General features: G+C 48.8%; 2 protein-coding genes across 2 annotated transcripts in view; both read left to right on the plus strand.

The window, feature by feature from the left end:
- SLC50A1 (solute carrier family 50 member 1) overlaps positions 1-20161 on the plus strand; it is a 266552-nt gene that overhangs the window by 225289 nt on the left and 21102 nt on the right. The gene's annotated exons all lie outside the window — the stretch shown is intronic.
- MTX1 (metaxin 1) lies at positions 5584-16130 on the plus strand. Its single transcript, XM_053368431.1, has 8 exons — positions 5584-5832; positions 7116-7185; positions 9024-9103; positions 9966-10058; positions 10951-11133; positions 11971-12047; positions 13912-14066; positions 15745-16130. Exons 1-8 carry the CDS (start codon positions 5752-5754, stop codon positions 15969-15971), a joined length of 966 nt encoding a protein of 321 aa, XP_053224406.1. The 5' UTR covers positions 5584-5751; the 3' UTR covers positions 15972-16130.

The following is a 20161-nucleotide window of genomic DNA, read 5'->3' on the forward strand; positions in this document are numbered from 1 at the left end:
GCGAGAAGCCTCCCTTCCCCAGAAAGTTGGCCAAGACGGTTGTCCCCCGAGCGGAGGCCAATCCCTCAGCCGGGCCGCGACAGGCCAAGCTGTGTTTACGCTTTGTTTCCCCTGCCGCCATAACAACGGGGCCTAGTTGTGTCCAGGTGGGCCTTCCCTCCGCTTCTCCTCTTGCCTAGGGGAGCCTCATCAGGCCGCAGAGACAAACTCGAGCCAGGCTTTTGTGGCCAGACAGGGCCCCGATCCAAATATTTCCTCATGAAACGGGAATTGGAGGAATATTCCTTTCTGGATTCCCTCTAAATTACAGAGCGAGGGTTCCCTCCCCCTCCAGAAGCCTTGTTGTCTTTCCATAGCAACCCGTTTCAGAGAGAGTGTGGCGCGGGCTGGGTTTTGGATCCAAGCCTCACACCACCTCCCACAAAAAACCAGTCGGCTTCTGGCAAGGACTGCAGGTTGAGACGGGATGAGCAAGGCAGCTGAGAAGACAGAGGGTCTTTGCACATTCGCATGAAAAGCCCTGTCTTTCAGAAGCATCGCTGCCTCCACTGTGGAAGCCGAGCGTAGCCATCATGGCTAGTAGCCATGAATTTGCCCAATCCTCTTTGAAAGCCTTCCAAGTTGGTGGCCAGCACTGCCTCCTGTGGCAGGGCGTTCCGTAGTTTGAGTCATAGCTGTCAACTTTCAGATTTGAAAATAAGGGATCAGCAGCCTCACCTATCCCGGGGACAGTCTACGGGATATCTAACAATCCAGGATAGCAGCAGGAAGCGGTGCTGGAATTATTGAATTTCCCACAAAAAAAGGGAAGGTTGACAGCTATGCTTCGAGTATGCGCTGATTATATCTTGTCCGACTGAGCTGGATAGTTTCCCTGAGTTGTTGGGATCTGGAGAAGTAGATATTAGGCTGTCCATCTCTCTGAACTCTCTATAGATTCTCCTAACCTCGGTTTTAATTGCTGTGGTTTCTTTGTCAGTCCAATCACCAATCCCCCTCTTCTTAGGTGACCTATGCGAGTGCAAGTGGGAGAGTTCAGTTATTAAATGTCGATAAATTTGTCAAACCGGGTGACTCCAACAACAGGGGAAATATCACCTTTCTCTGTCGAGAACAAATGGAATTCACCAAACTTTGGAAAAGAGACAGAGTGTGCTCATTGACTCGTATCCTTGAATGCTGGGGTCTCTGCCTCCTTTATTTTAGCAAATGTTTTGTGCCACTGGGGAAGTGGTACTTCTGTATTGATTTGTTTTGGATGTTGTATGTGATGCCAATAAAAGGTATTACGGTACGATACGAGCATGTGCTGTGCAAAGGAGGACTTTATCAGTCCTGAATCTTCCAACATTCAGCTTCATTGCAAGAGAGGGAGACAAACTTTTTTCCACTTTCTCTATCCTTCTATAAACTTCTTACTCGCCTTTTCTCTTCCAGCAAGACGTTTGCCAGCAGTGGTTGTTGCGGATTCAGTCCCCAAATCAAAGAACCATAGAGCTGGAAGGGAGCTTGAGAATCATCTAGTCCACCCCACTGCAATGCATCTGTCTCTTATGGGGCTTGAACCTGAAACCTTGGTGTTATCGGCACCACGCTCTAAACTAGGGTTACCATATGTGTGGGATTTCTGCAGTCGGCAGCAGTGTCCGGGTAGAAATTGGTAAAAATGTCCAATGTCAGCAGTGCCGTTTTTGCCGATCTTCCACAAAAATTGCTGGAAAACAGCATTATTATTTTTTGCAATTTTGCCAAGAAAGCGCAACAACGTTGGGCAGAACTAAAAAAGAAAAAGAAAAAAGCTGCCCAGGTTGCCATATTTCATAGGGTTGCCATATTTCAAACTTTTCACTGTTTGAAAGATGGCAACCCTACTCTAACCAACTGAGCTAAAGGTAAAGGTAAAGAGACTCCTGACCATTAGGTCCAGTCGCAGATGACTCTGGGGTTGCGGCGCTCATCTCGCTTTAATGGCCGAGGGAGCCGGCATACAGCTGGTCATGTGGCCAGCATGACAAACCTGCTTCTGGCGAACCAGTACAGCACACGGAAACGCCAATTACCTTCCCGCTGGAGTGGTACCTATTTATCTACTTGCACTTTATTGTGCTTTCGAACTGCTAGGTTGGCAGGAGCAGGGACTGAGCAACGGGAGCTCACCCCGTCGCGGGGATTTGAACCACCAACCTTCTGATCAGCAAGTCCTAGGCTCTGTGGTTTAACTCACAGCGCCACCCGCGTCCCAACCAACTGAGCTATCCAGCTGCAAAAAAGCCCCAAATGCTGCCACCTTTCTTCTGCTCTGTCCCCTGGATCACTTATGAACCTTTCCCAACTCTACAATATCCTTTTGGAGGGTTTGAGAGCTTCTGGAGAGCTGTAGTCCACCCACTCTGGCTCCCTCTGCAGCGGCAGATCTGAGCAACAGCGTTGTAAAAGAGGCTTTCTCCCTCCCTTCCTCCCGTGTGTGTGTGCGCACACAGACTCCTGCCCAGAATGTGATGGAATCGTGTTCTGGTGTCCCCTTCGAATGAGATCATTGCGGAGGCACTATTTTTTGCAAGGGAAATATAATGAGGCAATAGCCACAGAGGAATGTGCTGGCTGGCTGCCTGGGCAAATCCGCCTCTTTTCTGAGCCAAGGGTGCCCCCGAGATTGAGTTCTCTGCCTCAAACAGGAACAGAGTCCCATCTGCTGTAGCCTCAGAGCTGGATCTCACCTCCCTTGGCAAAAAGGGACAGGATGCGTGTCTCTCCCTCTCCCCCCAACCAAATCAATCTCTTCTTGTTTCCTCTGGTTTGGATCCTTCGCTCCTCTGCAAACACAAGACAGCCTCCTTGACGTCAGCGTCTGTCTTTCGACTTGTGCTTGGCTGAACAGGGGGCAAAAATGAATGGTTATTGTTAAAAGGGAGGGGTTGCGTCCAATGTTAGCCCTACTTGGAGGGAGACACGCTGAAACGAAGGAACATGACTAACTTGGGTCCATTAACAGCAATAGGTTCGATCTTGAGTAGACCGTAGCTGGACAGTCAGAGACAGTGTGGTGAAGTGGTCAGAGTGTTGGACTAAGATCTGGGAGTCCAGGGTTCAAATTCCCTACTAGACGCATGATTAAGGCTGCCATATGTTTGGGTTTTTCTGGACATTTCCAGGAATTGGGCTCTCAAAACGGCATCCGGGTGGGTTTTCGCTGAATTGGCAAAATGTCCAGGAAAACCCAGACATATGGAAAGTTGGGCTTTTAAAAAAAAATGCTTTAAAAATAAAAAAGCACCCCAAAAACCTCAACAACTTTGTCCGGATTTTCACTTTGGGGAATATGGCCACCCTACCCTTTGGACCCTGGGTGATCTTGGAAAAGTCACTTACTCTCAGCCTAGCCTACCTTAAAGGGTTGTTGTGAGGAAGAAATGGGGAGGAAGAGGAACCATCTGTGCCGCCCTGAGGTCCTTGGAGGAAAGATATAAATGTAATCAATAAATGAAGGAAAATAAAGGATAAATGCAACCCAATGTCAGAGAAGGCCTGTCCATAATGTAGAATCATAGAATTGTAGAGTTGGAAGGGACTCTGAGTATCATCTAGTCCAGGAGTCAGCAAACTTTTTCAGCAGGGGGCCGGTCCACTGTCCCTCAGACCTTGTGGGGGGCCGGACTATATTTTGAAAAAAACAACAACGAATTCCTATGCCCCACAAATAACCCAGAGATGCATTTTAAATAAAAGCACACATTCTGCTCATGTAAAAACACCAGGCAGGCCCCACAAATAGCCCAGAGGTGCGTTTTAAATAAAAGGGCGCATTCTACTCACGGAAAAACATGCTGATTCCCAGACCGTCTGTGGGCTGGATTTAGAAGGCTACTGGGCTGAATACGGCCCCCGGGCCTTGCCCATGATCTAGTCCAACCCCTGGCAATGCAGGAAAATGTGAATCCCATATGGGGATCAAACCTACAGCCTTGGTATTATCAGCATCACGTTCTAACCAACTGAGCTATCCAATGGCTTCTGCATGTGTGTGTTGTGTTGTGCAAGGGGGGGGGGAGTTGTACAAAGAGAGATGCTCCCTCTTTTGGTAATACACAAAAAAGCAGGTAGAAGCTAAGAATGTTGACACACCAAGGCCCTCTCTGCTCTGTACATTTAAAGCATCACCATATCACTTCAAACACTCATGGCTTCCCCACAAATCCTGGGAACTATAGTTCGTTAAGGGTGCTGAGAGCCGTTATGCTCAGAGAAACTTTTCCTTTAATGGTTACCCAGAGTGAAAATCTTCTCATGCACACAGCAGCACTGGAAGTCTGGTCCCCATTTGTGTGGGGCCTGAGTAGCAGTTACTCAGAAGTAAGGCAAAAGCCTTCTGTGCTTATCTGTCAGTGGTGACACATTGAGAGGCTTCTCTGTGGCTGCTCCCATGTTGTGGAATTCCCTCCTGAGAGAGGCCAGACTGGCCCCCTCCTTGTTATCCCTTCTGTAAAGGTAAAGGGACCCCTGACCATTAGGTCCAGTTGTGGCCGACTCTGGGGTTGCGGCGCTCATCTCGCTTTATTGGCCGAGGGAGCTAGCGTACAGGTTCCGGGTCATGTGGCCAGCATGACTGAGCCGCTTCTGGCGAACCAGAGCAGCGCACGGAAACGCTGTTTATCTTCCCGCATGAGTGGTACCTCTTTATCTACTTGCACTTTGACATGCTTTTGAACTGCTAGGTTGGCAGGAGCAGGGACTGAGCAATGGGAGCTCCCCACTCCCCCGTTGCGGGGATTCAAAACGCCGACCTTCTGATCAGCAAGTCCTAGGCTCTGTGGTTTAACCCACAGCGTAGGTAGGATAAAACCTTCCTGTACAGACCAGCCCTTGAAAATTAAGGCCACTGTCAAGATCACACTGCATTTTAATTGCCAATGCGTTCTGATGTATTGTAATTATAGCTTTTCTCTATCTATTTTTTTAATTGAATTTGTATACCACCCTATACCTGTAGATCTCAGGGCGGTTCACAACATAAAATCACAATATAAAAAGCACAAGATACATAATAAAAACAAAAACAAAGACAACCCAATAATCTCCCCTTCTGCGACACATTTTAAAAGGGCATCAGATGTCAATCAGTTTAGTTTGCTTTTTATACTTTGTATTTTATAAGGTTGTTTGCAAATGTTGGAAGCCACCTTGAATGCTGGGGATAAAGGGCCAGATCTAAACACCAATAATAATAATAATAAGTGATTTTTATGGGGGTACTCAAGGGTACGCAGTACCCATATGTTAAAAGTGTGGCACTTACTGTAACTATTTCACGGTGAGAACTGGCACCTTTGGGGGAAGCCATGAGCTTTTAATGACGCGTGTTGCTACAAGCACGCCACTTTGGTGGAAGAAGTCTGCGCTCCTAGCTCCCCTTCCCCGAGAAAGCAAGCCTCTCCAAACTCAGTGGGGCTTACTCCTGGGTAGACCGTGGCTAGGAAGATCGCGCTGTTTGAAGCCTTCGTGCGGATACTCCCGAGTCAAACCCGCCCCTAGGGCTCGGGGTCAAGAGAAAGTCGAGGGGAAAGCTCCCCCTTGGCCATCGAACGCAGAACCGGGTTGAATTCCGGCGCTGCGATCGGGGCCGTTTTTCCGCTGCGCCCTAAGCGCAGAGCGCACGCTTTTGCGCACCGAGACTGGACGGAATCGGAGTGACTTCTCTTTTCTACCCCCCTCTTTCCCTCGGAGCTTGTTGTTCCGGGTCGGAAGGGCTGCATCATGGCGGCGCCCATGGAGCTGTACTGCTGGGCTGGCGGCTGGGGGTTGCCGTCGGTGGATCCCGATTGCTTGGCCGTTTTGGTGAGCCTTGGAGAGCGAGTGGCGTGGAGCGGGGGACCCCCTCTCCAAACGCGGGCGCCGCTGGCTCTCCCCAAAAGCTTTGCCCTTTGGGACGCAGCCTCTGCCTCTTCCCTGGCACGGTGGGGAGGACTTGGGGAAAGACGAGGGGCCACGTCTTTACCTCCTGGCTGCTCTTCGCCCTTTCCTTGGGCCAACTTCAGTCCCCAGCGCTGCTCCGGTGCTTTTTAGCAGGCAGAAAGTTGGCAGCTTTGGAGCTTTCGAAGCCCTTAAGCAAAGCAGGTTATTATAAGAAGCAAAGCGCCCAGGATGACGGTTTCCCCCCTCCCCGCCTTTTTAAAACTAAGGAGCAAAGCCTGTTTAAGAAAATCGAAAAGGTTGACAAGCAGACCTGCAATTCCCAGGGGGGTGTTAACATTTTAAAGGAATATGTAACCTTTAAACTTCCTCCCTTTCCTCCATGACCTTCTACCATGTGGCAAAAGGTCTTTTAGCTAATTATGGGCCAGTGCTGTGTTTATAGCTGTGATTTAGTCACTGACTTTGGGTTTATTTTTCCCCCCTGGGGCGGCTCTTAGGCTTGTTTGCAGCCTCCCCCTTGCAATCATATTTTTAAAAGTTTATTTTTAATCTGCCGATTTGACAGATTGACGGAGGCTAAGACTTATCAGGGGCTACTGGCAAACCAGTTAGGCCTACCACATTAGACATAACAGTTATTGGAAATCACAAGTGGAGAGACAGCTGCTGTTGCGCCCGGGTCCAGCTTACGGGCTTCCCATTGGGGGCCACTGGGCTGATTGGTCACGGGTTCCCCCAAAGAATTCTGGGAGCTGTAGTTTGTTAAGGGTGCTCAGAGTGGTTAGGAGACCCCTGTTCTCCTCACGGAGCTATAATTCCCAGAGTTCTCCAGAGAGAGGGATTGATGGTTAAACCACTCTGGGAATTGTAGTTCCAGAATAGGTGTCTCCTCCAAACAATTCTCTTCATCCCTTAACAAACTACAGCTCCCAGAATTCTTTGGTGCGGGGGGGAGCCATGACTGTGTCAAGGGATATCATAGCACTTTAAATGTGTTGTGTAAATTAGGGTTGGGAAGACCGGCGTTCAGCTATGGAGCTCACTGTGTGTGTGCTTGGTCACTTACTGCTTCACAGCCTTGCCTACCTCACAAGATTGTTGTAGGGGGGAGAGGGGATTTTATAAGCCACTCTGAGCTCCTTGAGATAATAGAAAAAATAAATACACTACACAAAGCTCAGCTTGTTTTCCCCCCTCCTTTCCAGACTTATGCCCGTTTCACAGGTGCACCCCTCAAGGTTCACAAAATCACAAATCCTTGGCGAAGCCCCTCAGGTAAGATTTTCGTGGGAAGCACAGAAATTGAGGGACGTCTTCTTCCTTCTTCCTGTGCAAGTGGTTGGTTTCTTTCCCTTTTTTATATTTTTTAATTAGTTTTCCAACATATTTTCAACAGTACAGTGGTACCTCGGGTTACATATGCTTCAGGTTACAGACCCCACTAACCCAGAAGTAGTACCTTGGGTTAAGAACTTTGCTTCAGGATGAGAACAGAAATTGTGCTCCGGCGGCGTGGCAGCAGCAGGAGGCCCCATTAGCTAAAGTGGTGCTTCAGGTTAAGAACAGTTTCAGGTTAAGTATGGACCTCTGGAACAAATTAAGTACTTAACCCGAGGTACCACTGTAATTAAACACTTTCATATCTTATACCATTTTTTTGACTTCCATCACTCACATCTGAAAATTTTCTAGTCTATCCACTTAATATACATTTCTTACTTCACTAATACATTTATCTCATAACTAATATCTCTGTTCTTTCTCTACTTTGCAATGTTTCATACATTTCTCCTTACAAAACTTACTGTAGTCCTACTAGCGTAATTTGTTGATTACAGTTGCTCTTCAAATAGTTCGTATATTTCTTCCAATCTTCTGTGAATCTCTGATCCCGCAAGTTTCGAATCCTTCCTGTCATTTTATCTAATTCTGCGTAGTCCATTAATTTTGTCTGCCATTCTTTTGTCGGAATTTCTTCTTGCTTCCATTTCTGGGCTAACAATACTCTGGTAGCAGTATTTCAGAACACCAGGAGGCGAGAGGGCTCTTGAGTTCGGGTTCTGCTTGTGGATTTTCCAAGAGACACCTGGTCGGCCGCTGTGAGAACAGGACGCCAGTGGCGTAGCGTGGGTTGTCAGCACCCGGGGCAAGGCAAGTAATTTGCACCCCCTAACCCATGGATTTTAGCACTCGAGCCAGGTAAGGGCAGAGAGCTGCGAGTGCAAGTGCGCCCCCCCCCATGTTGCGCCCGGTGCGGCCAGCCCCCCCTGCACCCCCCACGCTACACCACTGCAGGACACTGGACTAGATGGGTCATTGGCCAAAGCTTATTTCTCATTTTACTTTTTATTAGAGCATATGGACACGCAACAATTACACAAAATGAAAATCAAAAATAAAACAACGGCAAACACTCAGAGAAACGTCTTCAAATGCACTAACAAAGTTATGTCAGAGTGTATATACCAAAACCATCACAGTTTTAACCGACACAAAATGATGCATCACAACATATGTTGGCTTGGATTGTTGACTACAAAGAGAGAGATTTTGTATCAACAGCAATTATGAACTACAGGAGTTTATATGAAGGCGGGAGGAAGGAGCAAAATATAATAATTAAAATATGTGCTTTGTGCACACCAAACTGTGCGGCAGACAATGGGTCTCTCACATGCCTCACTATTTGTGCAATTGAAGTCAACCCACATTGCATAAAAATTGTTGCGTTTCTTTTAGTCTCTTGCTCCTTTTAATTTTTGTATCGGTTTTGCCAATAATGCTGTTCGCCCAATTGCATTATGACATTGGTCCATATTGAATAATTGCAATGATTTCCATGTCCTGGCAATGGTTGTTCTTGCAGCGGTTAACAGATGTGTTATGAGTTCTTCTATTTCTGATTTGCAACATATACATATTAAGAAGAACCAGCCATGGGAACTTTGTGTGCCTTGTGATCAAAGGTATCATTTCCCCATAACTTTTCCTTTTTTGGGACACTCCCTGATTGAGTGGGTCACTTCTGGAGGGCTTCAGGGCTGAAACCCAGCTCTCCTAACTGTGCCTGGGAAGCAACCCAGTCACCTGCCTCTGTTGTCGTCTGTTTGCAGGGACCCTCCCGGCACTGAGGACAAAAGATGAAGGCATTATCTCCGACACTCAGCAGATCATCACCCACCTCAGGAAACAGGTATCTCCCTTACAGCCTCCTTGGGATCACCTCTGGGGCAATCGCGGTCGGGTGGGGGCAAAGGTAGGGAGTTCCCCCTGATTCTGAAATCACAGTTGCCCAACCTCTCTAGCACTGATGGACACCCAAGGCCCTTTTAAAATGTGTTGGGGGGGTTATTGGGTTGTTTTCGTTTTTATTTATTGTGTTTTTTTATTTTGTGAAATTTTGTTGTAACCGCACTGAGACCTATGGATATATAGGGCAGTATACAAATTTATATAGAGGGACGTGAGTGGTGCTGTGGGTTAAACCACAGAGCCCAGGACTTGCCGATCAGAAGGTCGGCAGTTTGAATCCCCGCGACGGGGTGAACTCCCGTTGCTCGGTCCCTGCTCCTGCGTTCAACCTAGCAGTTCGAAAGCACGTCAAAGTGCAAGTAGATAAATAGGTACCGCTTCGGCAGGAAGGTAAACGGTGTTTCCGTGCGCTGCTCTGGTTCGCCAGAAGAGGCTTAGTCATGCTGGCCACATGACCCGGAAGCTGTATGCCGGCTCCCTCGGCCAGTAAAGTGAGATGAGCGCCGCAACCCCAGAGTCGTCCACGACTGGACCTAATGGTCAGGGGTCCCTTTGCCCTTTATACAAATTTAATTAAACAAACAAACAAACACTGCCCTGTGATCTTTGGATAAAGGGTGGTATAACGACAACAACAACAACAATCTGATAATAATTTGATGGTAATTAAACATAAATAATAATATAAACCCACCACATGGGCCCAAATGTGCCAACAGCACCCCCTCCCCATGCCAGATCCTAAGGGAGCTGTGGGGGGCCTCCGTCCTTGCCCTGATCATCTCTTTCCTGCCCCCCTGCAGAAATTCAATGCAGACTACGACCTCTCGGCTCGACAGGGGGCCGACACGCTCGCCTTCGTGTCCCTGTTGCAGGAGAAGCTCCTGCCTGTGCTGGTGAGTCGGGGCAGGTGGGAGAAGTTGCTGCATCGATGGGGGCGGGGCTCACCCACCCTACACTCCAGACTTGTAGGGTCGGGGCCCAAACTTGCTGCCCCACTGTGTTTGTGACTGACGGATCTGACTTTCCCTTTCATGCAGGAAAGGGAAGCCGAGTTTGAATGAATAAAAACAATAGATTATGCAGCCGCACACAAAAGAACCCCTGCTTCTTCTCGCAGCAACACATAGTTAAACTATGGAACTCGCTGCCACAGGAAGCAGTGATGGCCAAAAAGAAGGTTGCAGAGATTCACAGAGGACAAAACTCTCAGTGGCTGCTAGCTGTAATGGCTATGCTTTGCCTGAATGGCTGGAGGCAGTAATAGATCTGAATACTACTTGCTGGACACTGCAGGAGGGGGGAGTGGTCTTGTGTTCGAATCCTGAGGGAGAGGTTCTCTCTGAGAGGGAGAACTGCTCAGCGCCCCTTCAGCGAAGCTGGAGAAGGAACAGAAGGAACTCCAGCTTCCAGGACAGGCGCGTCGCTGAAGGGAGAGGCGCTGTGCAGAGAGGGAGAAGGCGCAGCGCCCCTTCAGCGAAGCTGGAGAAGGAACAGAAGGAGACCCTTCTGTTCCTCCTCCGGCTTCACAGGACAGGCGCTGCACAGGGAGGGAGAGCTGCGCAGCGTCCCTTCAGCGAGGCTCTGTTCCTCCTCCCGCTTCGCTGAAGGGGAGCTGCGCAGCTCTCCATCTCTGCGCAGCACCATTCGCTCCATAAGACGCACTCACATTTCCCCTTACTTTTTAGGAGGAAAAAAGTGTGTCTAATGGAGCGAAAAATACGATAAATGCAGAAAAAAACAAAGAAAGGGATCTGTTGTCCCATCGGGCTTCTCTTTCTCCGACAGATCCACACGTTCTGGGTGGACGCGAAAAACTACGTGGAGCACACCCGGAAGTGGTACGGGGAGGCCATCCCTTTCCCGCTCAACTTCTTCCTCCCAGGCCGCATGCAGAAGCGGCAGCTGGAGCGGCTGCAGATGGTCTGCGGGGAAAACTGCCTGGACAACGAAGAGGAGCTGGAGAAGGAGGTCAGTGGGAGCAGGATGAGGCCACAACAAGCCGGGGCAGCGACGGCAGAGTGGTGGAGAACTTCAGAGGCGGCCCTCCAGCCCTCTCCCCCTGGCCCTCGGAACTCCTTTCCTCAGGGCCACACCCTCTGCTGGCCCTGATTCGCCCTCCCTTGAACTCTGATCTTTGCCTCTTGCTTGCCTGGACAGAGGGTCTTTTCCGCAGCCCAAAGAAGCATAGCTGTCAAGCGTCCCTTATTTGGCGGGACAGTCCCTTATCCCAGCGCTGTGTCCCGCTGCTGTCCCTTATTGATTATGTCCCTTAAATTTCCTGGGTTTCAAAGGAAGCAGCTCCTCTCCCTCCCTCCCTCCCTCCCTCCCTGACAGCCAGGGAGGAGGAAGGCTCCAACTGTGTTGCTTGGCTGTGTTGCTTACCCAATAAGAAGTCTAAGAACGACTGGGGGGGTGGAGCTTGCATGCCTTGTGCTGATCAAATTGGCTGCATTGCCTGGGGACTCGCCTTTGCTCAGCGCTTCCCAGCGGAGAGGTGACAGTGGTTTTCCTTGAGGCTTCAGGCTTCGTTTGGCTGCTGGCTGGGCTTTCTGCCTTTGGCTCGGAGGGGCTCAGAAGTTGAACATACCTGTGCTTGGGAAATCCCTTATTTTGGCTGCTGATCCCTTATTTTTGAGGCTGCTGGTCCCTTATTTTCAAATCTGTAAGTTGACAGCTATGCAAAGAAGCAGGCGGTTCTTATGGGGGTGTCTGGGAGGTGAGGGAGCCACTTTGTGTCAAGGGGCAGTGCTTGAGAATGGCAAGGGTCGCAGCCTGACAGCGTTTTTCTCTCCCTGTGCCCCACAGCTGTACCGAGATGCCCGCGAGTGCCTGACGCTGCTGTCCCAACGCCTTGGCAGGCAGAAGTTCTTCTTTGGAGATTCGTAAGTTCGCCATTTGTGAGCAGAAGTATAGGCTCCCGTGAGGGCGTGCGAAGTTAGGAACTGGAATCCCTGCAGTTCTTTAATGTGTCCTTACTCTACCGTGAGTGGGAGCACACTCTGTCCATGCTCAGAGGCACTGTCTTTCACATTAATTTAGCCAAACGCTGGCGACGCTTGCCATTTATTTACTGCGTTTATAGGCAACCTTTTCCTCCAAGGAGCTCAAGGTGGCACATGTGGTAATAATAATAATAATAATAATAATAATAATAATAATAATAATAATACGTTCGTACGTTGTAAGTCGAACGGAATCTGTTCCGGAATTTCATTCGACTTCCAAAACATTCAGAAACCAAAGCGCGGCCACTGATTGGCTGCAGGAAGCTCCTGCAGCCAATCGGAAACCACGGAAGCCCCGCCGGACATTCAGGTTCCAAAGAATGTTCGTAAACTGGAACACTCGCTTCTGGGTTTGCGGCGTTCGGGAGCCAAAACGTTCGACTTACAAGGTGCTTGGGATCCAAGGTACGACTAATAATAATAAAAATTTATTACTTACCGTATTTTTCGCTCCATAAGACACACTTTTTTCCTCCTAAAAAGTAAGGGGAAATGTCTGTTCGTCTTATGAAGCGAATGCGTGGTCCCTGGAGCCAGGGGCAAAAAGCAGATCATGCTTTTTTTTTTTTTGAAAGAGGGAAGTGGGTGTTGAAACAAAGCCGCTGATCGCAAGCGAGATAAGGGACACTAGCAATAAAGGAGGCTGCCTGGGAGGAGGGAGGTAAAGACAGAGAGGAGACAGGAAGATTAAATAAATGAGGAGAGAAATTAGAAGAAAAGGAGGAGCAAAAAACTGCTCCAGCTAAGGAAAATACACTAAGGCAAACAAGAGGGAAGGGGGTGTTGAAACAAAGCCGCTGAGCAGCTGATCGGCAAGGGATCGAGAGGGAGATAAGGGACTCTAGAGATAAAGGAGGCTGCCTGGGAGGGGGGAGGTAAAAGCATATGGATCCTCAGGATTTTTGCATTGGGTCACCCCAAATTCACCAGCAGAACACATAGCATCTCCATGGCTACGGCCTGCACAAAAAAACCCATGCATCCACTGATTCGTGAGGCTGCAATGGCGCAGAAATGTGGTTACAAAGCACGGATCCACATGGATTCTCAGGATTTTTGCATTGGGCTACCCCAAACTCACCGTCAAATCACATATCATGTCTGTGGCCACAGTATGAACCACAAAAATCATCACACTGGAGAGCCAGTGTGGTGTAGTGGCTGAGTGGTAGTCTTGCAATCTGGGGAACCGGGTTCGCTTCCCCGCTCCTCCACATGCAGCTGCTGGGTGACCTTGGGCCAGTCACACTTCTCTGAAGTCTCTCAGCCCCACTCACCCCACAGAGTGTTTGTTGTGGGGGAGGAAGGGAAAGGAGAATGTTAGCCGCTTTGAGACTCCTTCGGGTAGTGATAAAGCGGGATATCAAATCCAAACTCTTCTTCTCTTCCACTGTTACGTTCAGAATATTTTTTTTCTTGTTTTCTTCCTCTAAAAACTAGGTGCGTCTTATGGTCAGGTGCGTCTTGTGGAGCGAAAAATACGGTATATGGTTCTCTTTCCCTCCTCATTTAATCTCCATTTAATCTTTTCATTGTGTAGCATTTTGGTAAGTTTGGGTTGTGAAGTGGTTTGTAAACCTGCAGACAGACCAGTGTGTCGGCCACAGGATTTGAACCCTGGACTCCCAAGTCGACCACCCTGCTGACAGGAGAGGGTTAGCCTTTGCCTCTTGCCCTGCTGGGGATTCCCTCACCTCTTCTGTTCTTTCTTTTTTTTCTTCCTCCCTCCTCCTCTTTTCAGGCCTGCCTCCCTGGACGCCATCGTCTTCAGCCACTTGGCCCCGCTCCTGAAAGCCAAACTGCCCAATGGGAAGTTCCAGCAGCACCTCAAGTCCCTCCAGAACCTGTGCAATTATTGCACGTCCATCTTAAGTCTCTACTTCCCCTGGGATGAAGGTGGGTGCTTGGTTCTGTTGCCTGAGAGGGGGGAGCGAGAAAGGGACCCAGGTAGGAGAGGAGGAAAGAACCACAGCAAACCCCAAGCATCCAGAAAAAAATTGGCAAAAGATCAAGATGGCACTGGAAAATTCATTATTTATAATAACCAATAATACGATAATTTTCAGAATAATTTTATTATTTGTACCCAGCTCATCTAGCTAGGTTGCCCCAGCCACTCTGGGCGGCTTCCAATAAATATAAAAGCATAATAAAACATCAAACATTAAAAACTTCCCTATACAGGGCTGCCTTCAAGTGTCTTCTAAAAGTTAAATAGTTGTTTATTTTCTTGACATCTGATGGGAGGGCATTTTACAGGGTGGGCACCACTGCTGAGAAGGCCCTCTGCCTGGTTCCCTGTCAACTTAATTTCTTGCAGCGAGGGATATATATTGCGTTTATTGCGTTTATTGCTTTTCCAGTGAGCTCAAAGTGGCGTACATGGTTTTCTGCCCCATTTCTTATTTAATCCCCACAACAACTTGGTGAGGTAGGTTAGGCTGGGAGGCACCCAACGACTTTTCACGGACGGGGTGGAGATTTGAACCCTGGTTTCTCCCTAATCCTAGTCTGACACTCTAACCATGACACTGGCAAATCAGGCATCTTAATTCCATTGACTGATTTCTTATGTAATGCATTATTTTAGCAATTTAGGCATGTTTCTTAGTTTCCACTCAGAAGGAGACCCATTGAAATGAATGGCCCTTAAGTTAGTCATGCGCATTACCTTCAGCAGGTCTGATTTTGAGGGCGACCAGCAGGGGGGTTTATTTTTATTTAACAACATTTATATACCAATATTTCTTTTTTTGAAAAGCAACAACAACATCCCCTCTCGAAGTGGTTTGCAGCGCCCCAATCAGACGGGTGTCACATAAAGAATACAGTGGTATGTCGGGTTAAGTACTTAATTTGTTCCGGAGGTCTGTTCTTAACCTGAAACTGTTCTTAACCTGAAGCATCACTTTAGCTAATGGGGCCTCCTGTTGCTGCCACGCCGCCGGAGCACAATTTCTGTTCTCATCCTGAAGCAAAGTTCTTAACCCGAGGTAATATTTCTGGGTTAGCGGAGTCTGTAACCTGAAGCGTATTTAACCTGAAGCGTATGTAACCCGAGGTACCACTGTAATAATAATAATAAATTAAATTATTAAAAAGAAAAGACAAGCTAAAAGCAGGTATTGAAAATATTCCAAAGGGTGATTTTAAAACCAACGGTAGCTTAAAAAGAAATAAAATGATTTCTGCATGTCTGGATAACTTGCCTAAGCAAAAATGTTTTAATCAGGCACCGAAACCAATATGGCGTGTTGGTAACTTGCTGGGAAGGGAGGCTCCTGGGAAATGGGATTTCACACCCTTCCCATAGCTAGGGAGAACCTCCAGTCGCTTTTGGACTCCAACTCCCATCAGCCCTGGCCAGAGATGATGGGAGTTGTAGTACCAGAATGTTCTCTGCCTCCCAGCCGCCAGGAATGATGGGAGCTGGAGTCTAGCTGCGTCTGGGCAGCGCCAGCTTCCCCAGCCCTGCTCTGACCGATGAGTCGCCTCAGCCGCCACGCCTCCGCCATCTTGCCTACCTCACGTTGCGATTCTTCCCCCTGACGGCCATGCCGGTTCTCTCCCTCAGGCGACCCGCCGCCCAGCGTCCCCAAGGCAGCCGCCGGGGACGGGAGCGACGCTGAGGAGGAGCCGTACAAGCGCCGCAACCAGGTCCTGTCGGTGCTGGTGGGCCTGGTGGCGATGGTCGGCTACGCTCTCCTCACCGGTATCGTCTCAGTCCAGAAGCAGCAGCCCCGGCCCGGCGGCCCTCGCGCCATCGCCCTCGAGGAGGAAGAAGAGGAGGAAGAGGAGTAAGCTCCAGGGACCCGCTCTGCGTTCTCCAAACGGACCGTTGTTTTTGTACCTCGCTGGACCCAGACCGTCCCTGTCGTCCCCTCAGACTCTGCCCTCTCGTTCATTCCAGAATCATGGGGGTGGGCGCCCAGCCAGGCCCAATAAACCTCTGTGAACCAACCTCTGCCAGATGACTTGCTTTCGCTCTGTGTCACCATCCTCTAAGCCGGATCGAAAGTTGTTGTTTGGGGGGGAGACGGCCGTCGAAGGGTCCAGACCGGCCTTCCCTCCCCAGGAAATTTGAGATCCAGGAAGTTCCCAAACTGTGGTCCATCGACCCTCAGCGGCCTTTAAAGTTTTGCTGAGGTAGTCCGTGGCATTAAATATCCTTACTGAGGGTTTTTTAAAACAATAAAAATAAGAATTGTTGCTTCTTTTCTTTCTTACATTGCATTTTTGTATTGCATTGCAGTTTGAATTCCGTGGAATGTGAATGGTAATGCAATAGAATATCAGTGTAAGAAATAGAAAAGCAATAAAATGCAATTTTGAAATGCAACGTTTAGCACATCTAAAGGTAAAGGGACCCCTGGCCGACTCGGGTTGCGGCGCTCATCTCACTTTATTGGCCGAGGGAGCCGGCGTACAGCTTCCAGGTCATGTGGCCAGCATGACTAAGCCGCTTCTGGCGAACCAGAGCAGCGCACGGAAACGCCGTTTACCTTCCCGCCAGAGCGGTATCTATTTATCTACTTGCACTTTGACGTGCTTTCGAACTGCTAGGTTGGCAGGAGCAGGGACTGAGCAACGTGAGCTCACCCCGTCGTAGGGATTCGAACCGCCGACCTTCTGATCTGCAAATCCTAGGCTTTGTGGTTTAACCCACAGCGCCACCCGCGTCCCTTTTAACACATCTACAGGAGGCAAAAAAAAATCCCAACTGCTGAGACCACCTGTGATTTTCAAGTGAGGGGAGGAGAAATGTGGAAACCACTGCTCTAGATGTTGCTACTGACATTATCCCTAGCTGCTGGCCACGTGGAATGGGACAGACAGATTCTGCTTCCGTAGTGCAGGACAAGAACTTTCTTAGGTTGGCCTTGAATCAGGGGGCACCATCGATTTTCACTGGGTGACTCCACCAGCATAAAAACATAAGAGTTCTGCTGGATCAGGCCAAAGGCCCACCAAGTCGGTAAAGCATAAAATCACAGAGTTGGAAGCTCAAACAGCTCTTACTGTTGGGAAGTTTTTTCTGATGCTTGGTCAAAATCTCCTTTGCTATAGCTTGAAGCTGGAGAAAACCAGCTTGATCCATCTTCCATGTGGCAGCCCTTGAGATATTTGAAGAGGCTAGCCTGTCTCCTTTCCGCCTCCTCTTTCCCAGGCTGAACATACCCAACTCCATCAGCTGCTCCTTGTAAGACCCTCGGTCATCTTGGTTGCCCTCCTCTGCACACCTTCCAGCTTCTCAACATCCTTCCTAAATTGTGGTGCCCAGAATTCGACACAGTATGCCAGCTGTGTGGTCTGACCAAGGCAGAATAGAGACTCCTGATCTTACTTATTTTTTTATTCCCCGCCCCTCATTCTTTATAATCACACTTTCATCCAGGGATGTCAATAACTTACAAAATAAATCATTCAGTCAAAAATCTAACAACATGCATCAGAATCATCCTCCTATTAGTTATGCATAACAATATACAGTGGTACCTCGGGTTAAGTACTTCATTCATTCCGGAGGTCCATTCTTAACCTGAAACTGTTCTTAACCTGAAGCACCACTTTAGCTAATGGGGCCTCCTCCTGCTGCTGCGCCGCCGGAGCCCGATTTCTGTTCTTATCCTGAAGCAAAGCTCTTAACCTGAAGCACTATTTCTGGGTTAGTGGAGTGTGTAACCTGAAGCGTATGTAACCCAAGGTACCACTGTATACTTTTGTACCTACTCATTTATCCTAATTTTCCCCCCTCCCCCCCCCAAAAAATTGTTCTCTCTTCAAATCTTTAACCATGTGCACAGATTATTCATTCTAATTTGGATGCTTGGGTTGGCTTCCCCCCGTGCTATCCAATTCCTATAACTTGTCCATTTATTCAAACTCTTAATCTTATGAGACTCTTAATCTCAGGGTGGCGAGTTCGAGGAAAGAAGATTCCTGCATTTCAGTGGGTTGGACAGGCTAACCCTCATGGCCCTTCCAGTTCTATGATGCTCACGTCCAGTGTCCAACCTTCTCACATTGGCCAGCCAGGTGCCTTTGGGAAACTTGCAAGCAGGGGTCCCTTTACCTTTACCTTTTACTCAGCCAAATGAGTGGAATAGCCCTGCTTCAAATCGCTCACACTTGTGGCTATTCCTTGTGGCAATGAGTTCCCTACAATAAAGCAAGGAACTTCCTTCTCCCCTCAGTCTGCAGACCCCCTCAGTTTTACTGGGTTTCTCCCTGAGCTATAGAGTTAGAAAGGAGAGGAAGGAAAAACCCTCCACCTTCTCCATGCCACACCCAGATCTTATATAGACAGCCTCCCTTGTTCGCCTTACATAAACCCCAGTTCCGTGCGTAATCCCACAACCCCGTTCGCACAGCTGGATCCGCTCTGTTTGGTGAGGCTTTGAGGCCTAGGCACCCACAGCTTTGGCCAGGGGATCGATTTCCTGGCAGCCTTTGCCAGACAGAAGCTCCTGCCTGACTTGTTGATCCAGACAGGGTGACGTCGGCTCTGCCTCGCCTGCCAAGTTCCACAGCCGCCTGCTTCTGTATCCGCAACGAGGTCTGGAAACGGGCCTGAACCTCTTTGCCCCATGCTGGCCGGACGTCTCTTGTCCGTCGGCCTTTGGCGTTGCGGTTGACCCATTTATCTTGGCAGCGCTGTTCCCGGACCCCCTTCTCTTTCCCCCCTGCCTGCCTCAAACATGAATTTCTGGAAACCAAAGTCCTTGTGGGGAATTGGTTCTGCTTTATAAAGGTTCTTCTGAGCCATACATTCAGCCGCTGACGTGATGGGTGGTCCTGAACATTTGGGTATTCGTTTTGGTTAAGATGTCCGTGACCTTGAGCCAGTTTTTCTTTCTTTCTTTCTTTCTTTCTTTCTTTCTTTCTTTCTTTCTTTCTTTTCTTCTCTCTCTTGTTCTCAGATCCATGTAATCCCTAAACTGGAAGCTCTGCCCCCATAATCCTGATATGCCCTCCAACATTTCTCCAATGAAAATAGAATAATAGAATCATAGAGTTGCAAGGGAGCCCCAGAGGCATCTAGTCTGACCCCCAACCATGCAGGAATCTCAGCTAAAGCACATATGACAGATGGCCATCTAACCTCTGCTTAAAAACCTCCAAGGTAGGAGAGTCGGCCACCTCCCAAGGGAGACTGTTCCACTGTCGGACAGCTCTGACGGCCCTTTTATTCCATAATAATAATAATAATTTTATTATTTATACTCCACCCATCTGACTGCATTGGCTCAGCCACTCTGGGTGGCTTCCAACATATAGGAAAAACATACTAAAACATGAAAAATTTCTCTGTAGATAGCCTTCAGATCTCTTCTAAAGGTTTAGAGTTACTTATCTCCTTGGCTCAGGGTAGGGTGGGATCACATAACACACAAGGATGGAAAAGATCAAACTCAGGCCTCTGAAACAATTACTCTTATAATGACCATCAAGCCTAGTTCAGGGGCAGGAGGTGCCTGATGGAGCCGAGCCTTAAGAAAGCAGTCGAATTGAGCCCTGCTTCCCTTCTCTCCCATCGTTGTGGGTGCTCCTTGCAAGGACTCGACTCTATATGATCTCAGGACACACTGGAAGGGATGCTAGCAAGGTCCCAAGGTGTGAGTGTGGGCTCCAAGGTCAAAACCACCAGTTCCATGGAAACAAATTAGCAGCCAGGGAAGGTATTTGCCAATCAGAAGGTCGGTGGTTTGAATCCCCGCGACGGGGTGAGCTCCTGTTGTTTGGTCCCAGCTCCTGCCCACCTAGCAGTTTGAAAGCACACCAGTGCAAGTAGATAAATAGGTACCGCTCCAGCGGGAAGGTAAACGGCATTTCCGTGCGCTGCTCTGGTTTGCCAGAAGTGGCTTAGTCATGCTGGCCACATGACCCGGAAGCTGTCCGTGGACAAACGCCGGCTCCCTTGGCCTATAGAGCGAGATGAGCACTGCAACCCCAGAGTTGTCTGCGACTGGACCTAATGGTCAGGGGTCCCT

The sequence above is a fragment of the Podarcis raffonei genome, chromosome 16 (genome assembly GCF_027172205.1).
Source record: "Podarcis raffonei isolate rPodRaf1 chromosome 16, rPodRaf1.pri, whole genome shotgun sequence".
Classification (NCBI taxonomy): domain Eukaryota; kingdom Metazoa; phylum Chordata; class Lepidosauria; order Squamata; family Lacertidae; genus Podarcis; species Podarcis raffonei.